Genomic DNA, 26,736 nt, shown 5'->3' with positions numbered 1-26,736 from the left:
AAAAGAAGCCCACACCCCCAATTCTTAGCCCCATTCTCTCACACTCCTCTTCCCTAGTTAGAGTAATGATTTGGTGCATTTATTGTGTGGGTTGTCCATTGTGTGTTCATGACACCAATATAATGCCACCCCCACCCCACCCTATCCCAACAAAAGGTACAATAATCCTTTGTAATTTATTAATGTTGTTTTGATGTGGGTTTGTCATCTGAGGAAAAGATCTGATGATGATGATCTTTGATACACCCCCATGGTTCTACTTGATTGTTTCCTCACCCTTAATCATATCCCTTGACTATTCTCACCCGCCCTCGTCATTCATGAATCTCAATCTTTCAAATATCATTTCAAGCTATATACACACACACACAATTATTTTTTATAATTTTAAAAAGTTCCAAACTTTTTTTTTTTGGAAAAGAATTGCATTTCATCAGTGAAAAAAAATAAATAAATACGGAGTAAATTAAATATGAGTTCTTATGTCTTACTCTTGGTGTATTTTATTATAGCGTATTACTTTTAAGAGTTAATTTCACTTTTTTCCTATGACTGTTGGAGTCTTTGTTAATTTCAATCCGCAAATGTTAAAACTGTCAATTTAGTATCTTAACTATTCAATTTTTATCAATTTTGATTACTCCGACCAAATTACCGGTCAAAACTCACCGAAAAATATTAATAGATAAAATAAAGATGATATTTTAGTCTTTTTACTTCCCTTTTCTTTCTTCTTTAAATACCCTCATTATTTTAATAGCAATGTTACCCCTTAAGGAAGGAACGCCAAATTCAATCCAATCCTCCCCATCGAGAGCGACCTTTCTCGCCCATAAGTCGACAACCTTATTTTTCTCACTAAAGACATGGTCCAACTTCACTATCTAAATTCTCTTAATTCACTCTTTGCACTTTTGAATAACCCATAAATGAATTTCAATTAAAACTCTTTAACCTTGTCCCAAAAGGTTGAATCCTCAACCCTAAAGGCCCCTCACACTCCGACTCGACAGAATATGTGGGAGGAAGTAAATCACGGTGACTCAATGATTCAGTAGACTAAAACTCTTTAACCTTTATCTACTATCAAACAGCCACAAAAACACACTAGTTTGAGTGTAATGAGTGGGTTTCAATTAAGACACTTTAAACTTTACTAGGTGCTCATCAATTGTAAAGAGGATCCACCCCAAAAGTCTAAGAAGTCATAATGTAGATTCAGTACCTTTGTTGATTCTGCCCCTCCCATCCCCTTCCCCACTCAAAAGTCCATAGCTACCATCATGTTTATATGACCGGACCACTCCACTAAAAACCAGTATAGTCATATAGTAATTTACGTACTGTGACAAACTTTATTTTTATTTTTTATCAACAAGTCCCTATGTACTGTTATCATGCATGCCCATCACTCATTCACTCAACCTTAAAGTTAGTGGGTCATTTTGTTGATGTGCCCTAATCAAACTTGGTATCATGTTCGATACACTTTAATCAAATCCAAGCCAGGGGTAAAAAGGGGAAATGAAATTATGGCAATTTTAATTTGGTCCACCGAAAAATGTTTTCCTTGAATCGGAAGAAAAATGACTTTAATTTAATTTTCCTTTGTTTGGTTCATGGAAAATATTTTTCATCTCCCTTCTCCTCGTCGCCCTTACAGGGCGTTTGGTTCACTGTAATTTAGTTGTAGTTGAATTGCAATTCAGTGGATACCTCAATTACATTGTTTGGTTGGAGGGAATTGTAATTCCATAGAATTGTAATTCAATGAATTTGAGAAAGGAAAAACACATGAAATGACATTACTACCCTTGGTTGTTATTACTATTATTATTACACAAGGGTATTTTAGTCTTTATACCACTTATTTCCTTCTCAATTTCAATAATTCTATTTCTCCCTACCAAACAACGTAATTTGAATTCCTACTTTATTCCCACCTTATTATTTTCCCACCGAATTACAATTCCTTTCCGCCCTAATTCATTCCTTCCAACCAAACGCCATTTACAGTATTTTGTTTTCTATGAAAAACAAGTAGGACAATTATGTCCTCACCAACTTTTCTTAATTACCACTATTATCATTGTTGTTGTTATTGTGTAAGTGTATAATTGTCTTTATACTCATTATTCCTTACAATTTCAAACCCAACCAGACAATGAAATTCATATTCCCAGTAATTTATTTTCCGCCAACCAAACAATTGAATTTATTTTTTTGGAATTTATTTTCCATGAAATTTCAATTCCATTTCCCTTCAAATATTTCCCAGCGAACCAAACGGGTTATTAGTGTGCAACTGCTTGAAAGGTAAGTCCAACATTTTCCCATCAAAATGTAGCACTAACGGTTACACAAGTATAAAAAATAAAATTGTACATTTACTAATATCTATAATTTTGACTTGGTGATAATAACTTTAACTATTTTATTTTTGTTTTTTAACCGTAAAAGTTACAGTTTTTTTTAGTATTGAAATCATGAATCTCCATTGCAAGTTGGCTTATTTTCTATCTAATTAGTAGTTTTTTTTTTTTTTTTTTTTGGGGGGGGGGGGGGGGGGGGGTGGATTACATATTAATGCATATTTATATAAATGGAAGTATGGAGTTCCGTTACTTGAGAGATAAAAATCATAATCTTCAAAGAGTTAATACCCAAAATCGTCCTCGACTATAGTGGTTTTTCTCAATTTTGTCCTAAACGACTTTGGTGACCTAATATCGTCCTAGAGTTTTGTGTTTCGCTCAATTTAGTCCCAGACTTTTGTGTTTTTGCTCAATTTAGTCCTTCATTTGTTATTCTGTCCATTTGGTGTTAAATAAATAGACAATTCAGTAATTTTAATATTGGCATCTCTTTACTCATAGACATGTGAACTGCGAACTCCTTTTTTTTTTACGAATTACTCCCAGAATTACTCCTAAAACTGCGAATATAAAATTTGATTTGCAGGTCCGGGAGTAATTTTGGGTGTAATTCGTACAAGAAAGAGGAATTTCGCACTTCACAAGTTGAAAGTAAAGAGAGATCAATATTGACATTACTGAATTGTCCCTTTATTATTTAACACCAATTTGACGGAATAACAAATGGAGGACTAAATTGAGCGAAACACAAAAGTCTGGGACGATATTAGGTCACCAAAGTCGTTTAGGATGAAATTGAGAAAACCCACTATTGTCGAGGACCATTTTGGGTATTAACTCAATCTTTAAATGTATAATTAAGAGTGTACTTCCTTTCTCAAAAAAAAAAAAAAGTGTACTCTACAAGATTGTAACCACTAAAAAATATAAACTAAAACAACTAGAATTACACTTTGAGAGATTAAAAATACATAATTTTCAAATAAAATAAATTTAATTCAAAACTTTTTTTCATTTCGATTATTAATTTTGATCATCTAATTTAAAATGAAGCATATTTTAATTATTTATTAAGAAAATATCTCAGTTTTAATCATATTTTATTTAGAATCTCTAATATATAAGAGAGATTCTTTGCGAATTGCGACCAAAGTAGGGTTTGGTTATAAATGGTAGGGGCTCATATTCTTGTACCTCTTTTGTACTAATATCTAATGATTACAACCATTTTGATGTCGTGTTGAAATTTCATTAATTCAACTCTCTCAACCACCCTTTCATGTCGGGCATTGCGTGATTTTATGTTAGTTTTTGGACATGTACATACCTAAAGTTTTGTTTTCGCCCCTCTATCTGTCTCTTTTTTTCTTTTTACAATTCTAAAATTTTATTTATTTATTTATTTTTTTATAATAATGAGAGAAATTTGCAATCACTATTTAAGAATGAATCTTTTTTTTTTTTTTTTTTCTCACCGGTCATTTTCCATAACAATCTCTCAATCCACTAAATCATATTAGGAATACCTTGTGCTATATTGCTATAGGCTCGACCAAAAAGATCAATGTTGGTAAGAACTGAATTTGTAATCTTTTGATACGAGAATCATGTTCTATCCACTTGGTCACCTTTTCATGATAAATTTTTTTTTTATCACATTAGAGAACTCTACAACCATTATCGCCTGAGGGTGTGCATGAGGTAAATCAGGCTAGAAACATTGTATTTGACAGGCTCACCAGAAAAAATTGACAAAAATTAAACTCATGATTTTTATATACGGGAGTTATGTTTCATTCGTTCAATATTTTTTGGGACAATAACATGATTAATTTTTATTTGTGATCTAGTTGATTGATCAACATGTGGTTAGAAATAATAATAATAATAATAATAATAATAATAATACATAAATAAATAAATAAAATTTGTGATTGAATATCTTTTAAGTCCACACAAAAATATTTTCACAGGGACATAAACAAGAGGACCAAATACAATGCTCGTGCCAAGCACCTTGTGCTCATTTGGTATCCCTGTGACTCTCCTTAAAAGAAGGTCACATGATCAAACTTTGACTGTGGAGTATTGACTATTTGATCTACAATAAATAGAGAAAGTATGTTGAACATATACTACCTTTTAATAGAGTTGATAGTACAAAAAAAAATACTTATTTGTTGATTGAGTTGATGTTACGACTTAAAGCGGTAGTACGTGAATCAGTCCGAATCCTACTGGATCAATGAGTTCATTGCGTATCTTGTGATATACTTCATTTACTTTTGTAACAACTCTAGAATTAGTACGACAAAACTATAATCACTTAATATATATATATATATATATATATATATATATATATATATATATCATAATTAGTCTCAGTTTTCTAGAATATAGTATACTAGGCATATTAACTGTTTGCATTAAAAACTCCTAAGATTTTATAAGATTCATAAGTTACAATGTTGATATATTTTGCATTTCATTTAATTAAAATGTAATACTTTTATGAATTCATTAAAAAAATATTACATTTTTAACTAAAAAGTATTACAATCTTACATAAAATAGTCTTACACTATTTGATTTTAAAATGTTTTACTTGTAAAATTCTCCAACAATATTATGTTCTATAAATAAAAAGTGATTACCGTATAAAAAATTTATGAAAATTATAAATGCACTATGTTCATTTCTTACGGAAAATATTATATAGGGTAATTTTTCTTTTCAATTATAAGGGTCCTTCATATTTTCAATTTACATATATATTGAGATGTATAGTAGTGATGAAGATGATTAGAAATATTTTTGATGAGTGATCTTAATTGTGACCAAACAAGAGCTAATCATTCCTATATAGCCAAAAAGCAGATTAGGGGCAGACAAGTTGAGAACCCAAGAAAGGAAGACACAAAAAAAGAAGTTGTGGGGACCAACCCTCCCCCCTCCCACCCTCGCATAGAGATATGGAAGCCGACCGTTACAGCTTACCAATGCCTTGACTGCTTGGTTATGATACACACAAACAACATTTTTGTGTGAGCAGATACCAATTTTGGTCTTACGAGTATTAACAAAATAACAGTTTTGGTTTACATGTTTAATTTATACTAATATTTATTTACGATTATTATTTTAGTATCAATTTTCATCCACGATTATTATTTGAGTACCAAAATTTATCACGACAATTACCCCTCCGTTTAAACTACGTCGAAATCTAAAACTTTTAGGAGTATTTTATTTTTTTCAACTTAAGATCCCAATTTGAGCATTAATAAAGAGATTTAAGCATTAAGATCGATTCCAATTCTCAGTTTTCATCCTCATTCTACCTTAATTTGAGGAGGAGAATTGCGAATTGAGATTAATCTTAAAGGCTTAAATCCCATTATTTATGCTTAAATTGTGATCTTAATTTGAAAATGACAAAAATACCCTTAATAATTTCATATTTCGTCATGTCTTAAACAAATGGTGATCAACGTGATGAATTTTGACACTAAAATAATAGTAATTGATGAAAATTGACACTAAAACAATAGCCATGGATAAAAATTGGTAGGAATTAAATATCTGGACCAAAACTGTCATTTTGCTTATGGGACGAAAATTAGTATTAGCTCATTTTTGTGTTATGTCCAAACTAGGTGATTAAGTGTGTCATTGTGGCACATAAGCTTTTGACTTTTTCAACTGAATTATTGTGATTTACATCTCCACATATTCTATCAGGGTGGGTGTGGGGACTTTGAAGTTCTAGATTCAACCATGGGAGAATAGTATTGCGTCATTGTGATTTACCTTATAATCTCTACCGAGTATAATTTTTTCGGTTCAGGATGTAGAACTCTAGGGTGAGGAATTTCGCCTTTTGAAAGCAAGAAATAAGCTTTGTGGCGATGTGGTGGAGTGAGGGTAGGGTGGGAGTGGGGGTCGGGGTGTCCAAGCAAGGCTTTTTACACGTGAGTAAAGAAAACAAGTAAAAGCACTTGCATGCGCGTGTATAAAGGATTCATCATCATCATCATCAACTCTTATACGCCCTTCAACTCTCTCTCTCTCTCTCTCCCTTTGTTGCTTTCTTTTCTGCTCCCACACCACATATATACATACACCCCCAGATGTGTACATGTATATATATGCAATGAATTGAACCACACCACACTACACATCCAACCCCAATTATCTTTACATCTCTCAACTTTCAAAGCCACTCACGATTCTCCTTCAGTCCCATCTTTTGAGCCATACACCTTCCCCCTCTCTCTTTCTCTAAAGCCACAGTTTTTGCGGTGCTTTGAATCAGGAAGATACTGCTTTCTCTAAAGCTTCATATAACCCCTTTATGGTCCATTCATGGGTGAGTTTTTAGTAACCAAAGCTCGAATCTTTAACCTTTTTGCTCTCCTTCTTCCTTTTCTTTTTTCTGCATTTCTGTGTTTGCATATAAATTCAGCCTCCCTGTGGTGTCACTTTCATTACCCATGTAGCAGTGAAAGATGGGTCGCCTTCAGATCGTGATTCTAGTGAGATTTTCAATGTTTATTCCTTTTATTTGTTTACGTTACTGCCTAGTAGTCCTAGCAGCTCTAGTGGTGTGTTTGGGTTTGTAGGTTTAATTTGTAATATTATTATATACGGAGTATATAATAATATACACACACCCAGAGAGACCACACTAGGTTCATGTATTATTATTTTTTTGTTTTTTTGTTTCTTTCTAGGCGTTTTATTCTCTTCTTGAGCAGTCAGAATTGGCTTTCACTTTTACTTGTGCTGGTACATTAACATACTTTGTTTCTGTCTCATTTCCTTGGACTCACTTCATCTGTTCTATGTTGTTCTCTTACAAAGCTTTGATTTTGGTTCCAGACAAGGGTAAATATTTGGTTTCTCCCTTTCGGGCATTCAGGGAAATGGTTTTGTTTGTCATTTTTCATCATATTTTATTCAATTTGTGCTGTTCTTTCTTGATTCAAGGATGTTGGGTTTCCAACAGAAGCATCCGGAGGATTTGGGTTCTGGGAAATGTTTTCTTACTTTTTATTTTTTCATGATTTTATGACACAGAATCTTATTACCAAATTGTGTAGTGTAGGGTTATTTTAGTAAAATTTTTTTACTCTTTGTGCTATTATGATTTATGATAATCTTTCTCGTATAGGCATATAAAGCAGCAAACTTTTTGGTTGCTTGTGGGGATTTTGCTCTCTTCATTAATGTTTCTGCAATGGAAAGAGGTGTTTGGTTTTGGTAATGGGTGTCCCAGAAGATGAAAATTCTTAATGCATTTTTGCTAGTTTTGGTTTGGGTGTGAATGGTTTTGGATTTATTTGCTAAAAAAGAATGGGTTTTTGTGCAGTGCAGTGGAAATGATATCTTCTTGCACTGCAATAAATGCATTGCCATATTTTTCTTACCTTAGTGTATCCTCTTGCGTTTGCGTGTGGAAGATATGGTTTCTGTTTCATCAGATTTCTATTTTTGGATGCAAAATTTTTCAGCATGGGACGTCTTGCTGACATGTGTTGTGTTGTCTGTTTTAGGATTTCCAGTTCCAATTGCTTTAAATCTTGGAGGGTAGTAGAGGAAAAGAGTGAGAGAAATCCAGTGTTTTCTTGAGGTTTTCATAGGAGTTTTGAGTGGGGAAGAAAGGGTAGCAGCCATAGCCATAGCCATGCCTATAAGGCAGATGAGGGAGACATCAGAGCAGCACTGTGTGATCAAAACCCAGCTGCAGAACGCCATGAACGCAGCTCAGAAGAACTCAAAGACTGGTCAGAGTGGGAAAGGCCCACCAAATCAAGAACCGGTGAGTGGCAAAGCTACACAGGAGCAGACTTCGCCCCCACCGGGGCGGAACAGGGGGCGGAGGAGGGGAAGGGGTGGCCGGAAATCGGATCAAGGTGAGGCCTTTATGCGCCCAAGTTCAAGGCCTTGCACGGCTGCCCATAAGCCAGTGATAGCAGCACAGCCTGCAGGTGAAGCTGTTGTGGTGAAGGCTGTTTTGCCCAATGGGTCAGCTCAAAATGCAGGCAATATGTGTAATCTTGATTTGGGGTTCCCTTCCTCGCGTAAAGCTCAAGGCTTTACGCCTCGGCCAGGCTATGGGCAGCTTGGGGTGAAGTGCATAGTAAAGGCCAACCATTTCTTAGCAGAGCTACCAGACAAGGACTTGAACCAGTATGATGTGAGTTTCTTCTCTTTGGGTTTCAGTTTTTTGAGCATTTCTTGCAGCAGATGTAGTTAATTTGTGCTTTACTTTTGGGGCCCCTTAATCTGACTTTCAGAGTTTTTTTCTGCTGCTTCTATATGCTGTTTCTTTAATTCTTTGCAGGTATAATGAGTAGGGTCTGTTCCTCATTTGTCCTTTGCCTTTGTTAGCATTAATGGCTCTCTAAATCTTGTCATCAATGTCTTCTTGATCCTTCTGGTTTCTGTGTATTTGTCTCCTGCTTCTCTTGCAGGTTACTATTACTCCTGAAGTCTCATCAAGAACCGTAAATCGAGCTATCATGGCAGAACTGGTGAAACTGTACAAAGAATCCGATTTAGGGATGAGATTACCTGCTTACGATGGCAGGAAGAGTCTATACACAGCCGGTGAGCTTCCTTTTTCGTGGAAGGAGTTCACCGTTAGGCTTATAGATGAAGATGATGTTATCAACGGTCCAAAGTAAGACTTCACTTTAATTCAAATTGTTTCCATGGCTATACGAATTAGTATATCTAACTGCAGAAACTAAAACAACATGCTTAATTGAAAGCTTGCACTAATTTCAGGAGAGAGCGGGAGTACAAAGTAGTTATAAGGTTCGTGGCGAGAGCAAATTTGTACCATATGAACCAATTTCTTGCTGGTAAGCGTGCAGATGGTCCACAGGAAGCTCTTAAAATACTGGATATTGTGCTAAGAGAGGCCTCGATAAAGAGGTATAATGCTTTGATTAGTGTTTTGAATTGTCCTAAATGAAACGGTTATGGTGATTTGTGTTCTCACTGTGCGCATACTTGAAGGTATTGTCCTGTTGGAAGATCGTTTTTTTCACCCGATATCCGGAGACCACAGCCTCTTGGTGACGGTTTAGAAGCATGGTGTGGGTTCTACCAGAGCATTAGACCTACCCAGATGGGTCTATCCTTAAATATTGGTAATCGAAACAACACCTTTAAGGTTCCAAATTTGTTTCCTCGTCATCATCACCTTACCATTTTGAAATCGTCAATAACAGATATGGCCTCAGCTGCATTTATTGAAGCCCTCCCGGTAATTGAATTTGTCGCTCAGCTTCTGGGAAAAGACGTGTCATCAAGGCCATTATCTGATTCTGATCGCGTAAAGGTACTGATCCTTTTTGTTATCTAAACTGGCTACGATTCCTTTGTCGCACCGTGTTTTGACTCTTTATGGTCTCAGATTAAGAAGGCCCTTCGAGGGGTAAAAGTCGAGGTGACACACAGGGGCAATGTTCGAAGAAAATATCGAGTTTCGGGTTTAACAACACAGCCCACAAGAGAACTAGTGTAAACGATTAAATGACCTTAATAAACTTTATTTTTGGTAAATTTTTCTCTTCCCTTAATTGGTTAGATAGACTCGAATAATCTAATTAGTTAATGCTAATTTGCTAGGTTTCCTGTTGATGACAACTCAACCATGAAGTCGGTAGTTGAATATTTTCAAGAAATGTATGGCTTCACTATCCAATATACTCACCTCCCCTGCCTTCAAGTAGGGAATCAAAAGAAAGCAAATTATTTACCGATGGAGGTGAGGAACAAAAACATGGCACTAAACCGTTAATTCTAGCTTTAATTTTTGGTGTACGATGTAATGTTTTGGTGTTCTAGGCGTGCAAAATTGTCGAGGGACAACGATATACTAAACGATTAAGTGAAAAGCAAATCACTTCTCTACTCAAGGTTACATGTCAAAGACCAAGGGATCGAGAAAATTCTGTCTTACAGGTAATGATAGCATACTATTTTTGGATTTAACCATCTATTTTTGATCTTAAGCCCTGAAATAAACTTCGAAATATGCAAAACTGCATTCTTTGTTCTACGTTTTCGAAGTATGTACCTGATCCTGTGCGTTCTTAAACAGACAGTTCAACATAATTCATATGACCAAGACCCGTACGCAAAGGAGTTTGGGATTAAAATTAGTGAAAAATTAGCATCTGTTGAAGCACGAGTTCTCCCTGCTCCTTGGGTAAATCACTTCTGTCTCGAGTGTTTAAATGTCCATAGAAATTTCTCGATATGTATTCTTTAACATCATCTGTTCTCTTATCTGCAGTTAAAATACCATGAAACTGGAAAGGAGAAGGATTGTTTGCCTCACGTAGGGCAGTGGAATATGATGAATAAGGTTCCGTTCTTCCCTTCTAGAGTCTCCCAGTGTATCTGTCATGTGGTTTCTTCGTATTTTAAACTCGTTATATTGTCCTCAATGAACAGAAAATGATCAATGGGATGACTGTTAGCCGGTGGGCTTGCATTAACTTCTCTCGAAGTGTCCAAGAAAGTGTTGCCCGGGGATTTTGTAATGAACTGGCTCAGATGTGCCAAGTATCCGGCATGGTAATTTCTCGCATAGAATACTAAATTAAACCTCGTTTCACTTCAAGCATATATACACACATACTAGACTTTCAATTGCTCTATACCATGCAGGAATTCAACCCCGAACCAGTAATTCCAATATATACAGCCAGGCCCGAACAAGTCGAGAAAGCGTTGAAACATGTTTATCATTCGTGTATTAACAAGTTAAAGGGGAAAGAATTGGAGCTTCTTTTGGCCATTTTGCCAGACAGCAACGGGTCCTTGTATGGTAGGGTGTACTTAACTACTTATACTTTTTCGTTTATTCAATAGAACTGAATTGATGTTCTAAATTGATTCTTGTTCTGCTATGGTAGGTGACATAAAGAGGATATGTGAGACCGATCTCGGGTTAATATCTCAGTGCTGTCTTACAAAACACGTCTTCAAGATCAGCAAGCAATATCTGGCTAACGTCTCCTTGAAGATCAATGTCAAGGTAATACGTTCTTTGTAATTATATGTTTTTTTCGTGTTATTTGATATTTTGATGAACAAATTCTAACTGATTGATTTTGTGGCAGATGGGTGGGCGAAACACTGTTCTATTAGATGCTATCAGCTGTAGAATTCCGTTGGTGAGTGATATACCGACCATCATATTTGGAGCAGATGTTACGCACCCGGAGAACGGAGAAGATTCCAGCCCGTCAATAGCTGCTGTAAAGTGCCTTGATCGAGCTCGTGCTTCTTTACACCATGTTTTATAGGGAAATGAATTTAGTTGCTAAAACATTTTGTTGTGTCTATAGGTAGTAGCTTCTCAGGATTGGCCCGAGGTTACGAAATATGCAGGTCTTGTTTGTGCTCAAGCTCACCGGCAGGAACTCATCCAAGATCTGTACAAGACGTGGCAGGATCCTGCACGTGGAACAGTTAGCGGAGGCATGATTCGGTATTATATATACACATATATATACACTGTTTCTATCATATGCAGAGGTTGTTTCTCGTTTTTATCGAAGCTGTTTTGTTCACTCTTGTCTGTCGCCTTCTTTTGTAGGGACCTATTGATCTCCTTCAGAAAGGCAACTGGCCAAAAGCCTCAAAGGATAATCTTTTACAGGTGTTGTATATATATATAGACTAAACTGATTTTCTGGAAAATTAACATTCTAATTCCATGAACACCCAAAAGGCCAAAATGTTCTGGTGTCTAATGACGTTTTTACAAGCAGGGATGGTGTGAGTGAAGGGCAATTCTATCAAGTCTTGCTTTTTGAGTTGGATGCAATTCGGAAGGTTGGTTCCATTATGTGTATACCATACTTTATGCTTTTCTGGTGAAGTTGAATTTGGAAATCTTAGGGTTACCAGATTAACAGTCTGACCAATTTGGCTGGATTTTGTACATAGGTATTATGTTTTACATTTGACAGATACTTTTTTTTAACCTAGGCTTGTGCATCCTTGGAACCGAACTACCAACCACCAGTGACATTTATCGTCGTGCAAAAACGACATCACACTCGACTCTTTGCCAACAATCATAAAGATCGAAGCAGCATTGATAAGAGTGGGAACATATTGCCCGGTAAGTTATTGCATTTGCAAAGAAACCCCTCTCATAAAAACCGGGGAGTAATGCAGGTCCGTTTTCATCATATATGTCCATTCTCTTCTTAGGTACTGTCGTCGATACAAAAATCTGTCACCCCACAGAATTCGATTTTTATCTCTGCAGCCATGCTGGAATCCAGGTAATTTCCCCTCGTCTTAGTACACTATATGGAACAATAGAGATGACCCTTCAATACATTTTTTTTCCAATGTCACGCTATAGGCTATATACATACATGTGCACATTTATGAAACATATTACACGTTGCAGGGGACAAGTCGGCCCGCACATTACCATGTTCTATGGGACGAGAACAACTTCACAGCTGACGGGATTCAGTCTTTGACAAACAACCTGTGTTACACATACGCGAGGTGCACCCGGTCTGTTTCTGTTGGTAAGTGAACATTATTCCACGTAGCTCTTTTTTTCATTGTTCAAGATAAAATTGCAAATCTCTCTATGCGAAAAGAATAAACTCGGGGAATGAAAAGCTGTTACAATGGTGCAGTTCCGCCAGCATATTATGCGCATCTAGCGGCGTTCAGGGCCAGATTCTACATGGAACCAGACATGCCGCCGGAGAGTGGAGGCTGTGGCGGTGGCGTCAAGAGTGGTAAAGGCGGTGGAGAGTCGGGGGTACGGCCATTGCCGGCTCTGAAGGAAAACGTGAAAAGGGTGATGTTTTACTGCTAGGAAGATGATAGGGAGGAATGTAACAAGTAGGGGATAGAGTGTAAGCTTAGCCTTTTGTTGTATATTTTCATCTTCATCCTTAGGTTAATTGCAATCAAGATTTTAACAGTTAGATCACTGATGTAAAAAGGGGCAGCTTCACTTTCTTTTAATGAATTTAGTAGCCTTTTTTCACCGTTACTGTCTCCCTGAATTTACCCTACACCTGTTGTTTTAACCTTTAACCAGGTTGATTAGTATGATTATCATTGTGGACTACTAAGAAGCTAGTTTTACAATGTGTTGCACACTTTCACTTGAAGTTTGTTCGCATTGTGGTCCTAGTCTGATTATAATCAGATGGACCAACCAGCCTAAGTTTCACACGTAGTTGACTGACTTAATAATCTAACTCAATCTAAGAAAGTTAATAAGTCACTTGTAAGAGTTAAATTAAGAATTTTATGTTATGAAGTCAATAACTTGACCAATTTAATTGGGCTCGCACGTTGCCCTGGTAAGACGCCATGTAAGACTAATAGACAATATACCTTGTACTTTGCTTAGGATTACAAAGAGGATAGTATAATTTGTTGGGTAATAAGGTGGAAAAATTCTCAAAAATAATAATCCTACGAAAAGATCAATATTATATGTGAAAACAGAAAGAATTGGGAAGGAAAAGGTTGAGTGTTTGGGTAAAGGTTTAGCACGAGTTCGAACACAAAGTTCTTTTCCTTAAAATCTTATTTGCTACGTGCTACGATTCCTTGTTTAAGCACCTAACCCGGCAAGTTTCTCACTGTTTGAGAAATGCTACTGCTCAGTAAGGCCCGGCAAGTTTCTCACTGTTTGAGAAATGCTACTGCTCAGTAAGGCCAGCCCCAGCCCATTTCTGGCGCACGCTTGAATCAAGCCTTTTCGATGTCCTCTACGAAAAGATTAATATTATATGGGAAAACAGAAAGAATTGGGAAGGAAAAGGTTGAGTGTTTGGGTAAAGGTTTAGCACGAGTTCGAACACAAAGTTCTTTTCCTTAAAACCTTATTTGCTACGTGCTACCGGCAAGTTTCTCAAGTTTCTCACTGTTTGAGAAATGCTACTGCTCAGTAAGGCTGTTTGAGAGGCCAGCCCCAGCCCATTTGAGAAAGGCTGTTAGGCTGTTTGAGAGGCCAGCCCCAGCCCAAGGCTGTTTGAGAGGCCAGCCCCAGCCCATTTGAGAAAGGCTGTTAGGCTGTTTGAGAGGCCAGCCCCAGCCCATTTGAGAAATGCTACTGCTCAGTAAGGCTGTCTGTTTGAGAAATGCTACTGCCCCAGCCCATTTGAGAAATGCTACTGCTCAGTAAGGCTGTCTGTTTGAGAAATGCTACTGCCCGGCAAGGTTCTCACTGTTTGAGAAATGCTACTGCTCAGTAAGGCCAGCCCCAGCCCATTTCCGGCGCACGCTTGAATCAAGCCTTTTCAATGTCCTCTAGTTGGATTTTGATTTGCACCCCCCCCCCCCCCTGCGCGAGAGAGCCTCTATGCTATACAATTCTACAAGCTTGAAAAGAGCTCATGTATATAAGGGGGGCAAATCTTGTTTCCAAACCAATGTGGGACAAAGTCCTACATTTTCCCTTCATTTCCCAACTTAAATGGGTCTACTTTGAGAATCAATATCTCATTCACCCATTATCCGTTTTGAGCGTACAATATATCAATCTCTTCGCCACGAAGAACCCGAATCCACTTTGACCCGACCCAAATCGAAAGTGGACCCCACTGATAATTGTACCACAAAATAGCCACTTAATATGCCATTTTAAGCTAATTTTTCCAACATAATTTTACCAATCTTACATTATTGTAACATAATTCTGTACTATTGTTAAATATTGTGAAATTTTATAATAATGTGTTTTACAAGGTTGTATCTTGTACTTCGTTAGATGGTACATAGGATAGTTTAACTTGGCAAATACGATGTACAATTTTATAAATCACATGTTATCGTAACATAATTATATTATATTATTGCCATATATTGAGAAGTTTTAGAGTGTCGTATGCTATGCAAGATTGTATGTTGTATTTTGTTGGAAGTACACAAAGAATAACACAACTTGCAAATCACAAAATATAATTTTACAAACCACACATCATTGTAACATTTTTTGTTCATATAATTATTAAATCATATAAATGAAATTTATGAATGAGAGATTTTTCATGGAAAATTGTTCTAAAAACTCACGACTAGTTTTATATTAGAGTAAATTACACTTTTGGTTCTAAGACTATTGGTGTCTTGTTAATTTCAATCCACGACTTTCAAAACTAACAATTGAGTACCCTGACTATTCAATTTTTCTCAATTTCAGTCCTTCCGGTCAAATTATCGGTGAAAAGTAGCCGGAAATTTTTAAAAGCTAAACTAATGAGGGTAAAATTGTCTTTTTACATATATTCCTATCTTCCTTCTCCGACACAACAATGGGTATGTTACGTTGGCACCATCAGCCGTCTGCCGCCGCCCCAAAACCCAACGACCGACCACCGTCCAGGAGCCTTTTCCATGGGATCGAGGAGCTAAGCCTTTTCAAACTAGAAGAAATCGCACGGTAAAGGTAAGAAAATCAAACATCCGACCCACTGTCCACCGCCGTCGAGGAGCCCATTTCGATCTTCTCTCTTAGAATTGCCGACGACAAATTAACTAAGACAAAAAAGACAATAATGGGATAGAGATGGAGATTCATTGTATTTAATTTCACAGTAGTTGGTCACTGTTAAATCTCATGTCCAACATCCTCCAATAATCCACATGTTTTCTTGTATCGCATCAATTGATTGGTTTGAAATATGAATGCTATGCTATGCAATTCTAATAATCCCATCCCATAATATTATTGAGAGTACAGTGGAATGGGTCATTAGACGTCCAAAGTCAGTGCCACTTTTGACAGAACTAGTGAAATGTGGAAACGAACGTTAATATAATTCTACTTTAATTCGTAGCCTAGCTAGGGTAGACCCACCGTCCGCCGCCGCCCCAAACCCCAACGACGCCACCCAAAAATTCCATCTTGATTGAGAAGAACTCAGAATTTCTCTTCCCTGAAACTATTGAAATTTTGTTGGATTCAATGAAGAATGCCAACACTGCTGCCCCTGCTTTTGCATTGGTCAAGTGTATGCTCAAGAATCAAATTTCGTGCAATTTAGTCTGTGGGAGAATGCCCATATTTGCACATATTTAATGAGAGTTGTAGGATTGCCATGGATAAGAAGTTGGTGTTCTTGAAGCATGATTCCCATGGAGGAGAAACTGGTAGCTTGGCGGTAATGGAGGAGAAAGCACCGGCAAGAGGTCACGGAAGGTGAAAGGGAAGGAAAAGATAAATAGATGTAAAAAGACAAATTTGCCCTCATCAGTTTAGCCTTAAAAAATTTCCGGCTATTTTTCACCCGGTAATTTGACCGGAAGGACTGAAATTGAGAAAAATTGAATAGTTAGGGTACTCAATTGTTAGTTTTGAAAGTCGTGGATTGAAATTAACAAGACCACAATAGTCTTAGGACCAAAAGTGTAATTTACTCTTTTATATTATATTCATTAAAAAATATATATATCCACAGAAAAGCCCAACACGGCTTATCTGGAGGCAAATTTTTTATATGGACCATAGTCCACACCATATTGTGTAGATCATAAAAAAATATATTTTTATATATTAAAAATATATTATTTGTGCACTGAATGTACTATATATTAATATAAGATACATTTTTAATATATTAAAAAGTATATTATATTATTGTGTACGTATTGAATGTACATTATTTAATAGTATACAAAATATAATGTATTCTTTTGAAAGGTTCAAATAATATACTTTATATGCACCAATAATGTATCTTTTATTTGTAGTCCACACGCATGTGTTTAGATCCACAAAATAAGAACTCTTATTCGGACAACTAGCACGAGTGGATAGTGGATACTGCAACATTAGGCCTTTGCATTAGCACAATATTCGGAAAAACTAAGATTATGTTTACTTCAATATTTTTATATTTTTAAAAATATTGTAATATTTTTCTTTAATTCTTCAACACAATACTTTTTTTAATGTACTTTACATATCTCATGACACTAGAAAGATCTTGTAATTTATAATTTTCTAGTATAAGAATTGTACTTCATTTACTCGACCACCATTATTTTTTTATTAATAAATTTCTTAGCATCAAACAAATAGGTTCAAATAGTTTTTTTTTTTTTTTTTTTTTGCCACTTGTGGCATCCCAAAATTTTATTCTAATTAAAATATTAAGGCCTGTTTGGTAAAAAATTGGCCTATAAGTCAATTTTGGCTTATTTGACCACTATTGATTGTTTAATTTAGTTAAATATCAATATAAGTGTTTAGTTAATTAGTTTTTTGCAACTTCAAAATGCTAAAATTAAAAAAGCTACTCCAAGCAACTTTTTCAATTAGCTTTTTTCACAAAAGAAATTATATCAAATAACTACCAGCTAATAGCTAATTTACCAAACATTTTTCTACAACAACTAATGTTATCAACTAATTATACCGTCTAACTAGCACAATCACCTAACAGCTAAGAACCATTTACTAAACAGGGCCTAAATAAGCAAATGAAAAGTGTGTTTTTTAATGCAAACCTCCTAAACTTTTATCTCACAACACATTAAAAACCACACTTTTCATTTGCTTATTCTTGGCTCTGATCTCCACTTGATGAGGTTTGTTCTATTTTGACAGTCGAGTGTGATGGTGCGAATTTACCACATTATTATTGGCTGTACGTACACTTGATGGGGTTTGTCCTATTTTGATAGTTGGGTGCATGTGTTAATTGGTATGAATTTACCATTACTTGCCACACGTCACTGCTGGAAAACAGCGATTTTCCGACCACCAGAAAGTGGTCGGAAATCACTATAATCACGACGGAAAGCACTGTTCCGACCAATTTTCCGACCACTTTGGGGATCCGGAAAATCGCTTGTCGGAAATTCTGACCATTCTATCAATTGGACGGAAGTTCCGACCACAATAATAGGTCGTCGAACATTTTTGGTCACATGCAAAAGGGGGCTGACCATGTATTTCCGACCATATTACGGTCGGAAATTTCCGACCAACCACCAAATGGTTGGAAATCACAATCCGTTGACTATAAGGAATTGCAATTTTCCGACCACTATTTGGTCGGAAATATCTATCCCTTACATTTATGGGTTGTGATTTCCGACCACCAGTGGTCGGAACCCAAATGTCAAAAATTATTTATAAAAAGAATTTCACTGTTTTTAATTTACCCTGCAATAATAATTTTTTTAAAAATAAAAATACTTTTATAACAATGTAACATCACCAAAAACTAGCAATTTTATAATAATGCAACTTCACATTTCAAAAAAAGTAGCTACTTCACATTTCAAAAAGTAGTAGCTACTTTACAATCCTAAATATTTTCACCATTTACATTTCAAAAAAAGTAGCTACTTCACATTTCAAAAAGTAGTAGCTACTTTACAATCCTAAATATTTTCACCATTTACATCACAAGTACTTAGTCAAAAGATTACACTGGAGATTGGGTATCACCATTGACATTGATATTATCTAAACCAATACCATCACTTTGAGTGTCATGAGCTGTAGGAACAACAGATTGTAACAATTCCGGATGTGCACCACATAACAACTCCATAATCTTCTTGTTTTGCTCCAAAATCTCCTTGTTGCTTTGCTCCAATTGTTTAATTCTCTCCTCACAAGCTGAATGTGAGGATGGTTCTCCATATGTAGATTTTTTTCGCCTTGCCACCTCGGGGAAGTAATGTTGGGTACTTGATCCAAACCCAAAAACAGAACCTCCCTTCTTCAAGCCACCTGTTGCCTCATACCAAATAGTTGCTGGTTCAAGTTCTGGTTGACTTTGTTGTTTTTCATTTACAATCTCCTATATTAATAAACAATTAAAATCAGAAATGCAATTAAGCACAAATTTAAATTTTATTGAAAAATTTCAGTAAATGCAATTAATTCCACTAAACTGAAAGGAATTAATTCCAGTAAGGAAACTGGAATTAATTACTTCCAGTTCTAATGGAATTAATTCCAGTGAACTGGAAGTAATTAATTCCAGTTTTCTTACTGGAATTAATTCCTTTCAGTTTACTGGAATTAATTCCACTAGAACTGGAAGGAATTAATTTAAGTTTAGTTTACTGGAATTAATTCTAGTTTCAGCTTTCAGTAAACTGATTCTCACATTCAACATTTCCTCTACTGGTGGGAACTAATTTCCTCTATATTCAACATTTCGATCAATCATAAATAGAAGCAAAAATTCAAGATAGCCAAACAATAGAATCAAATCATTTTCTCGTTATATAGAGGACAACATACAAGTTATCAACCTTAATATACAATACTCATAATAAGCTAAGGTTACTCAATACTTATTGTGCAAAGATTAAAACCTAACAGTGAACCACACTTCAATACTTAACTAGTAGCTTATAATGGTCAATGGTAATCAAAGTTAGATTATAGGAATTGAGATGCTCACCACGACTTGTTGGGCTTTTTTGCACACAAACTCATCGGTGTTTTTTCGTTTGTGTGTAGCTTTGAACAGGATTGCATGGGATGGCTCCTCTCCAAGCTTTTCTTTCTATCCAACATCAATAAACAAAACATTAATGTTGTTGTTAAACTTTAAATTGTATTTAGATATTAATTATTAAATGACTTACTAATCTTCGTCTGTGCTCGGTCATTGGGATTGAACCTCCAGTATGCAACGAGGGTCCCATTCCACCGCAATCTGAATTTCTATTTTTCTTGTTCTTCTCGGATAGCGCTTTGAATTCGTCCGTCTCCCAAAGTCTTTGATATTGAGCCAGAATCGCAGGATTAATCCATTGCGGTGGTGATTTACCTTTTTTCAAGTTGATGCACACTTAATTAAAAACTTCAATTCCAATATAAACTTTGCTAAATTACTAAAATTAATTCCCATACAAACTGAAATTAATTAAAAATTCCAGTTTTACTTAAATTGGAAATTCAACTAAACTGGAATAAATTGTTAGTTTACTGGATTCCAGTTGGTTAGTTTATTGGAATTAATTCCAATAAACTCCAGCAAACTGCTTCGATGATGATTTACCTTCTTTCAATTTTAAGCGCACTTGTCCCAACGTGTCGCTAAGTCTTTTGGGAGCATTTCTGTCATATATTTTCCTGATAACTGCTTCATCTTCTGGATTCCATTTACAGAATTTCTTTGATAAAAAAAAATAAACAAATTAAAATTAGTAAACATAAGTAAGAACTCTTGTCCCAATTGTAGTTATAATGTAATTTACCTTGTATTCATTAAACCAAATATCCTTTACACTTTGAGGTGCACTTCTGAACGTCTTGTAAGCCTCCGGGAAGTACCGAGTAATGCTTTCTATGATTTTTCTATGCCCATCGTAAGGTTCCAACCTAAAACAAGAATGGAAAACTCAAAATATTTCATTTTTCATTGTTGTAAATCATAGTAAAAAACATATTTTACTTGATACCTAAACTATATGCACACAAAAAATTTATTTAAGACTTACGCTTCCATGCCAATAGGACGAATGAAGATCCTTTTGTCGGTTGGATCTAGATTGTGCGTTGGAGGTGTTGTTGTCATATTTGGGGTAGGTGATCCTCCTTCCAAATCAGTTGAGTTTGAAGTAGGCAATGCCGACATAGTATGCTCAGAATCACTTTCATGCACCTGTCGGGGTTGTGTCGAAGGTTGGGACATCAAGCTTTGCCTCATTTGCTTTGAGTTACGTTGTGACATAACTTAGGCTTCAGATAATGCAATGAACAAGAAGAGGCCAATTTATTGTTTAGCAAAATGCAATGAGATAAGATAAGATTGGGAGAAGGGAAAATATTAACTAAATGCAAGATATATAAGACCAATATGTAAATCAATCCTAAAATATGTAAAGAAAGCAATGTCAAAAAATGTATGTGGAGTATAAATACAATCCCATGCTTCAATGTAAATAAATAAATAAATAAACACCAAAGAAAATCAAAGGCTATGTAAAGGTTAGTAGCCTTGAGACTTGTAATTTGATAAAGGCAGGTTGTATTCAATGGGAGATTGGTTCATAATGCACTGTTAAAGGCAATTTGAACATCATATATTGAAGAATTGAATGATGAACTGCTTAAAGATGAGAAGACCTTTAAGTTCAAGAAATCTACAGCTTTTTTGACAAAGACATAGTGCTCAGATAATCAAATCCTATAAAGGTGTACAGAGTAATGCATAACACAGAAAATACCTCTGGCACACAAAACATAGACAAAAATAAAAGATTTATGTACTTAAGGTGATGATGATGATCAGGTTCCATGGGTATGCTGCTAGGCTCTCCTCCCCAACTGGAATTATCACTTATGAACTTAAGATAATGTTGGTTGATGTCCATGGATATAGATTTTTAGAGTTTAGGAATTCAAGATATCCTATGTAGATATCTTATAATAAACTTGTAGATAGCTAGCAATATTTTTATAAAGTCTCCTATATACGAGCACTATAGTAAATTTAACCTGTCTGAAATTGTATCATAATCTAGACTCAATATAAACCCAATACTACTTTATTACTTCAAAATTATACTACTGTATATATGTCTGTATGTCAGCAACAAATTAAAGAATTACTAGGCTGCAAATTAAACAGTAAGATAAAATAAAAAATGTGGAAAGATAAAAGTTGTGAAAAATTTATGTGATGTTGGGGAAGAAGCTAGGGAGGGACCACCAACAAGGTAAATAAATAAAAGGCAGTCTGTACATTACAAGTTACAACATACATATATATTGCAGACTGCAGAAAATAATGTTAGAAGACAAATTTGTGATTTGCAAGAATGTTTTCAGGCATCCATGGTAATAAACTTTGTCAGGAAGGAAAGAATCAACTTTTGAGAATTCTAAAGTGTCCTTCTCAACATCATAACATCTATGGTAAACCCCAAAAGAGAACAAGGGCATATATAACTAATACAGCCAGCAGAAATGCATAACAAACACAACTCTGTAATTTAATTCTTGCATCACACTTTTGTAAACAATTATCATCATTTGTTATTAAAAAAAAAAAAAAAACAGTAACAGAGCAACAAACCGAAATGGATGTTCAGATGTGTAAAAATATGGTAAAACCCTAACTCTAGAAACCCTAACTGTCGAAGCACATAAAAATTAGACACTCATAAACCAATCATTAGACTATCATAGTAAAACCCTAACTCTAGAAGCACATAAAAATTAGGGAAAAAAGAGCATGAATAACTTACTTCACTTAGTCATAGGGTGAGGGCCGAATGAGCAGCGCCGATGCGTCGTCGAGTGGGGCAGAGTGAAATTTGTGAGGGAGGAGGGAGGAGGGAAGAGGGAGAATGGCAGTGAGTGTGGGAGAAGGGAGGAGTCAACTGAGTGAAATTTGAGGGAGGAGGGAGGTATATACACGGTCGCGCCACTTTTTTGGGTGAAAATTTCAGAATGGCGCTTGTTAAGTGAGGGAAGAGAGAAGAGGCTGCGAAATTATTATTATTATATTATATTATTATATATATATATATATATATATATATGTTATATTATTATTATTATTATTATTATTATTATTATTATTATTATTATTATTATTATAATAGATTATAGATTATATATGATATGATATATGATATATTTTATGTATAAATAATATATATATTAACATAAAAGATAATCATAAACCAGACAAAATTAATTATATCAAAGTAAAAGTTGTTAAGCAAATAAAAACACATATCAAACACTAATTAAATTAGACATTGAAATTAAAAATCACCCTCGTCATTGTCGAATTCGTCATTATCAGCTTCATCATCAAAATCTCCACTATCATCTTCTACAGAATCATCACTGTCATCTTCTTCAATTTCTTCATTATCCTCTTCTTCTGAATTTTGGACATCTTGGTCGGACCAATGATTTTCACTTTGAGGTAATTCCACTTCATTCATTTGTAATGATTCGTGCACTAACTCTTGCACGTCATCTTGAATACTTTGACCATATCCATATGTAGGCAACGGTGTGTTATCCTGTTGATATGTGTACGCACTGTCAATAGCTCCTCTAGGGCGTACATTCAACACTACCCACCAATTCACTTTCTCCCTTATACCTCGTGGGTATGGAATATAACACACTTGACATGCGCTTTGTGCAATGATAAAAGGATCATACTTCCTATATCGCTTATTGTAGTGCACCTCAGCAATACCATATTCAGAATTGAATCGTGACCCAATATTCGGTGTTGGGTCAAACCACTCACACTTAAAGAGAACAACCTTTTTAATTGGAACATTTGGATACTCAACCTCAACAACCTCTTGCAACGTGCCAAAAAAATTTGATTCAAATTGTGCTAAACCAGTGCCCTTAATAGACACTCCATAGTTAGAAGTCGACTTTCTACGACAATATGGTTCAGTCTGAAACTTGAACCCATTAACAACATATCCACTATATGTGCAAACCTCCATTATCGGTCCAAGTGCCAAAGCAATGAGTGATTGGTTACCCACATTGTTCATTGGGTTACATACCTAAAAATGAATATCAAGAAAATGTCATAAAACAACAAATATAGTTAACAATAACAACAAATAATAAATCAAGAATGACAAAGCACATTAACATCTTACGTATTCTTTAAACCAATGTGCAAAATTCCTTTCAATTTCATCGTCTACATCTTGATCAGTACAACCAGGATTGAGGCGTCGTAAACCATTTTCATACATCCTACAATAGTGAAATTAGATATATACATTTGAAACCAACATTAAACCAAAAATAGAGCACGCATACCTTAAAATAGGTTGAACCTTCTCACAATTCAGTAACACATATTGATGAGCGGCGAACTGTTCTTCTGCACTCAAAAATCTTATTTCTCTCTTGCCCATCGACCGACCTGGTCGATTAAATATTGACAAAGTAACTGGCAAGTTAGGATCAATGCCGCCATCATTTAGGTTACGACCTATTCTTGTTCTTCTACTTTGCACATCATCGTCAAAATAAAGTGATGCAAAGTGTGTTGCCTCTTCAAGCATATAAGCATCAGCAATTGAACCTTCAACATATCTCTTATTTTTCATTTTGGACTTCAAGTGGTTGAGAAATCTTTCAAATGGATACATCCAACGATATTGTACTGGGCCACCTAAACGTGCTTCATAAGGAAGATGGGCAGGCAAGTGTTCCATGCAATCAAATAGTGCTGGGGGGAAAAATCGTTCTAACTGACACAACGTTAAAACAATCGATTTTTCCATTTCACATATTTTGTCTACACGTAGGGATGTAGAGCAAAGATTTCGAAAAAATGCACTTAACTCAGTTAAAGGCTTCCAGCAACAACTTGGTAAAAACATGAAGGCTACAGGTAAAAGAAACTGCATAAAAATATGGCAGTCGTGACTTTTCATCCCAATTAATTTAGAAGATGTAGAATCAACACATGTAGCCAAATTAGAAGAAAACCCATCTGGTAACTTCAAAGTCTTTAACCACTCATAAACAGCCAATTGATTAGTACGGTGCAAACTGTAGCTCGCCTTGGGCATAAGAAAACGTCCATTATTTTCCACCAACTCAAGTTGTGGCCTATTACATACATCCTTCATATCAAGACGTGCACTAGGTGTGTCTTTATTTTTTGCTGTGCCTTTGACATCCATAACTGTGTGAAAGATGTTGTCAAACACATTTTTCTCTATATGCATCACATCAAGGTTATGACGTAGCAAGTTATCCTTCCAATAAGGTAAATCCCAAAATATGCTCCTTTTTTTCCAATTGTGTGACTGTCCAAACCCATCAATGCGATCAATTGGACCATCAATAATCCTTGGGATATTTTCCAAACAATGAAACAATTCATCCCCTGTCATAATTGGTGGAGGTATTGATTTCTCTACCCGTCGTTTGACGAAGGCATCTCGATTCTTCCTCCAAGAGTGATTCATTGGAAGGAATTGACGGTGACAATCAAACCAACATGTTTTATGACCATTCTTCAAGTAAAATGATTTAGAATACTGAAGACAATAAGGACATGCTAGTTTCCCGGCTGTCTGCCATCCAGATAACATACCGTACGCAGGAAAGTCATTGATGGTCCACATTAACGCAGCTCGCATCATAAAATTTTGTTTCAGTGATGAATCATAAGTTAAGACACCTGTTTCCCATAACAACTGAAGTTCATCAATTAAAGGCTGCAAATAGACATCAATATTGGTTTTTGGGTTCTTTTCTCCAGGAATAATACATGTTAAGAATGTGTATGGTGTAGTCATACACATTGAAGGAGGGAGATTATACGGAACAACCATAACAGGCCAACAAGAGTATGGCTTCGCATTGAAACCAAAAGGAGAAAATCCATCAGAACATAAGCCCAATCTCACGTTTCTAGGATCTGCTGCGAAATCAGGAAACCTTCTATCAAAGTGCTTCCATGCTTCACCATCTGAAGGATGACACATAATACCAGGTTCGCGGCGATTTTCATAATGCCACCGCATGTGTGAAGCAGAGCTATGTGATGCATACAATCGTTGCAATCTAGGGATGAGAGGAAGGTAATGCATTCTTTTGCGTGGCACCTCTTTTGTACGAGTACATCTAGGTGGGCGTGGTTTAAATCTTGGCTCACCACAAAACTTACAGTGCTTGTCATTTATTTCAGACTTATAGTACAACATACAACTGTTTACACAACAATCAATCTTCTCATGTCCAAGACCAAGCTTTGTAAGTAATTTTTTTGCATCATAATACCTGTTAGGTACTCGATTATCGGGACCCATCAAATGGTTAATATACTCAAATATCTGATCCATTGCTAGTTGCGGTATATTAAAAGTTGTCTTGATATTCATCATCCTTAATGTATATGCCAACTCTGTTTCTTCACTAACATTCATTGATAAAGGTTGCCTCGCAGCATTTAACAAATCATAGAAGTTTTGTGCACTACTATGTGGCTCTTCATCTTGGTAATTCTCGGCATTTAGTGGGAAAAATGATGGACCAGATGCATCAAAAATCATTTGTTCATACTGATTGTTTTCACTAGAGCCCGCATTCATATTCGGTTGTATTGAGGGGGGAAGCTCATCGTGACATGTCCAAACCCAATAATTCGGTTCAAAACCCTTCTTATACAAATGAACACGAACATCATCTGCAGGCAAGTGTACTCTATTCCTACACTTACTACATGGACACCTAATCAGCATTGAAACCTCGTAACAATGAAGTCTGCTTGCATAATTTATAAATTCCTCAACACCAGCTAAAAACTCATTAGTGTACCCCCTTCTTCCTGGTAACAATCGGTTATAC

At 35.7% G+C, this 26,736-nt stretch overlaps 3 protein-coding genes across 8 annotated transcripts; 1 reads left to right on the top strand and 2 right to left on the bottom strand.

The window, feature by feature from the left end:
* Positions 1-6,449: 6,449 nt before the first annotated feature.
* LOC109176110 (protein argonaute 10-like) lies at positions 6,450-13,430 on the top strand. Of its 6 annotated transcripts, none has more exons than XM_019325539.1 (22): positions 6,450-6,747; positions 7,934-8,577; positions 8,855-9,063; positions 9,171-9,320; positions 9,405-9,538; positions 9,620-9,729; positions 9,805-9,911; positions 10,020-10,158; positions 10,239-10,355; positions 10,495-10,602; positions 10,690-10,761; positions 10,851-10,973; positions 11,067-11,226; positions 11,315-11,436; positions 11,522-11,659; positions 11,750-11,892; positions 12,001-12,063; positions 12,176-12,239; positions 12,396-12,531; positions 12,624-12,728; positions 12,785-12,955; positions 13,070-13,430. In XM_019325539.1, exons 2-22 carry the CDS (start codon positions 8,065-8,067, stop codon positions 13,252-13,254), a joined length of 3,069 nt encoding a protein of 1,022 aa, XP_019181084.1. In that variant the 5' UTR covers positions 6,450-6,747; positions 7,934-8,064; the 3' UTR covers positions 13,255-13,430. The 6 variants fall into 6 exon arrangements, with proteins under 6 accessions (XP_019181084.1, XP_019181089.1, XP_019181085.1 ...); XM_019325544.1 differs by having other exon boundaries at positions 6,452-6,747; positions 12,624-12,697; positions 12,829-12,955; XM_019325540.1 differs by lacking the exon at positions 6,450-6,747 and adding an exon at positions 6,782-6,913.
* Positions 13,431-20,384: 6,954 nt separating this feature from the next.
* Positions 20,385-21,114, bottom strand: LOC109175458. The gene is made up of 3 exons (XM_019324716.1): positions 20,871-21,114; positions 20,628-20,751; positions 20,385-20,543 (listed from the first exon to the last, which is right to left on the bottom strand). Exons 1-3 carry the CDS (start codon positions 21,101-21,103, stop codon positions 20,385-20,387), a joined length of 516 nt encoding a protein of 171 aa, XP_019180261.1. The 5' UTR covers positions 21,104-21,114.
* Positions 21,115-24,137: 3,023 nt separating this feature from the next.
* LOC109175457 lies at positions 24,138-26,441 on the bottom strand. Its single transcript, XM_019324715.1, has one exon. It carries the CDS (start codon positions 26,439-26,441, stop codon positions 24,138-24,140), a length of 2,304 nt encoding a protein of 767 aa, XP_019180260.1.
* Positions 26,442-26,736: the final 295 nt, after the last annotated feature.

Source organism: Ipomoea nil, unplaced genomic scaffold, assembly GCF_001879475.1.
Source record: "Ipomoea nil cultivar Tokyo-kokei standard unplaced genomic scaffold, Asagao_1.1 scaffold0688, whole genome shotgun sequence".
In the NCBI taxonomy this organism is placed as follows: Eukaryota; Viridiplantae; Streptophyta; class Magnoliopsida; order Solanales; family Convolvulaceae; genus Ipomoea; species Ipomoea nil.
This window is presented reverse-complemented; position numbering and strand designations above follow the sequence as displayed.

Bases quoted from the DNA above. Each gene is read 5' to 3' on its own strand.
- LOC109176110 (XM_019325539.1), top strand. From the start codon at position 8,065: ATGCCTATAAGGCAGATGAGGGAGACATCAGAGCAGCACTGTGTGATC. The intron at 9,321-9,404 runs GTATAATGCTTT...GCATACTTGAAG, and splicing joins AGAGAGGCCTCGATAAAGAG to GTATTGTCCTGTTGGAAGAT. The intron at 9,730-9,804 runs GTACTGATCCTT...TTATGGTCTCAG, and splicing joins CTGATTCTGATCGCGTAAAG to ATTAAGAAGGCCCTTCGAGG.
- LOC109175458 (XM_019324716.1), bottom strand. From the start codon at position 21,103: ATGTCACAACGTAACTCAAAGCAAATGAGGCAAAGCTTGATGTCCCAA. The intron at 20,752-20,870 runs GTAAGTCTTAAA...TTCTTGTTTTAG, and splicing joins CGTCCTATTGGCATGGAAGC to GTTGGAACCTTACGATGGGC. The intron at 20,544-20,627 runs GTAAATTACATT...TTTTTATCAAAG, and splicing joins TTTGGTTTAATGAATACAAG to AAATTCTGTAAATGGAATCC.
- LOC109175457 (XM_019324715.1), bottom strand. From the start codon at position 26,441: ATGATTTTTGATGCATCTGGTCCATCATTTTTCCCACTAAATGCCGAG.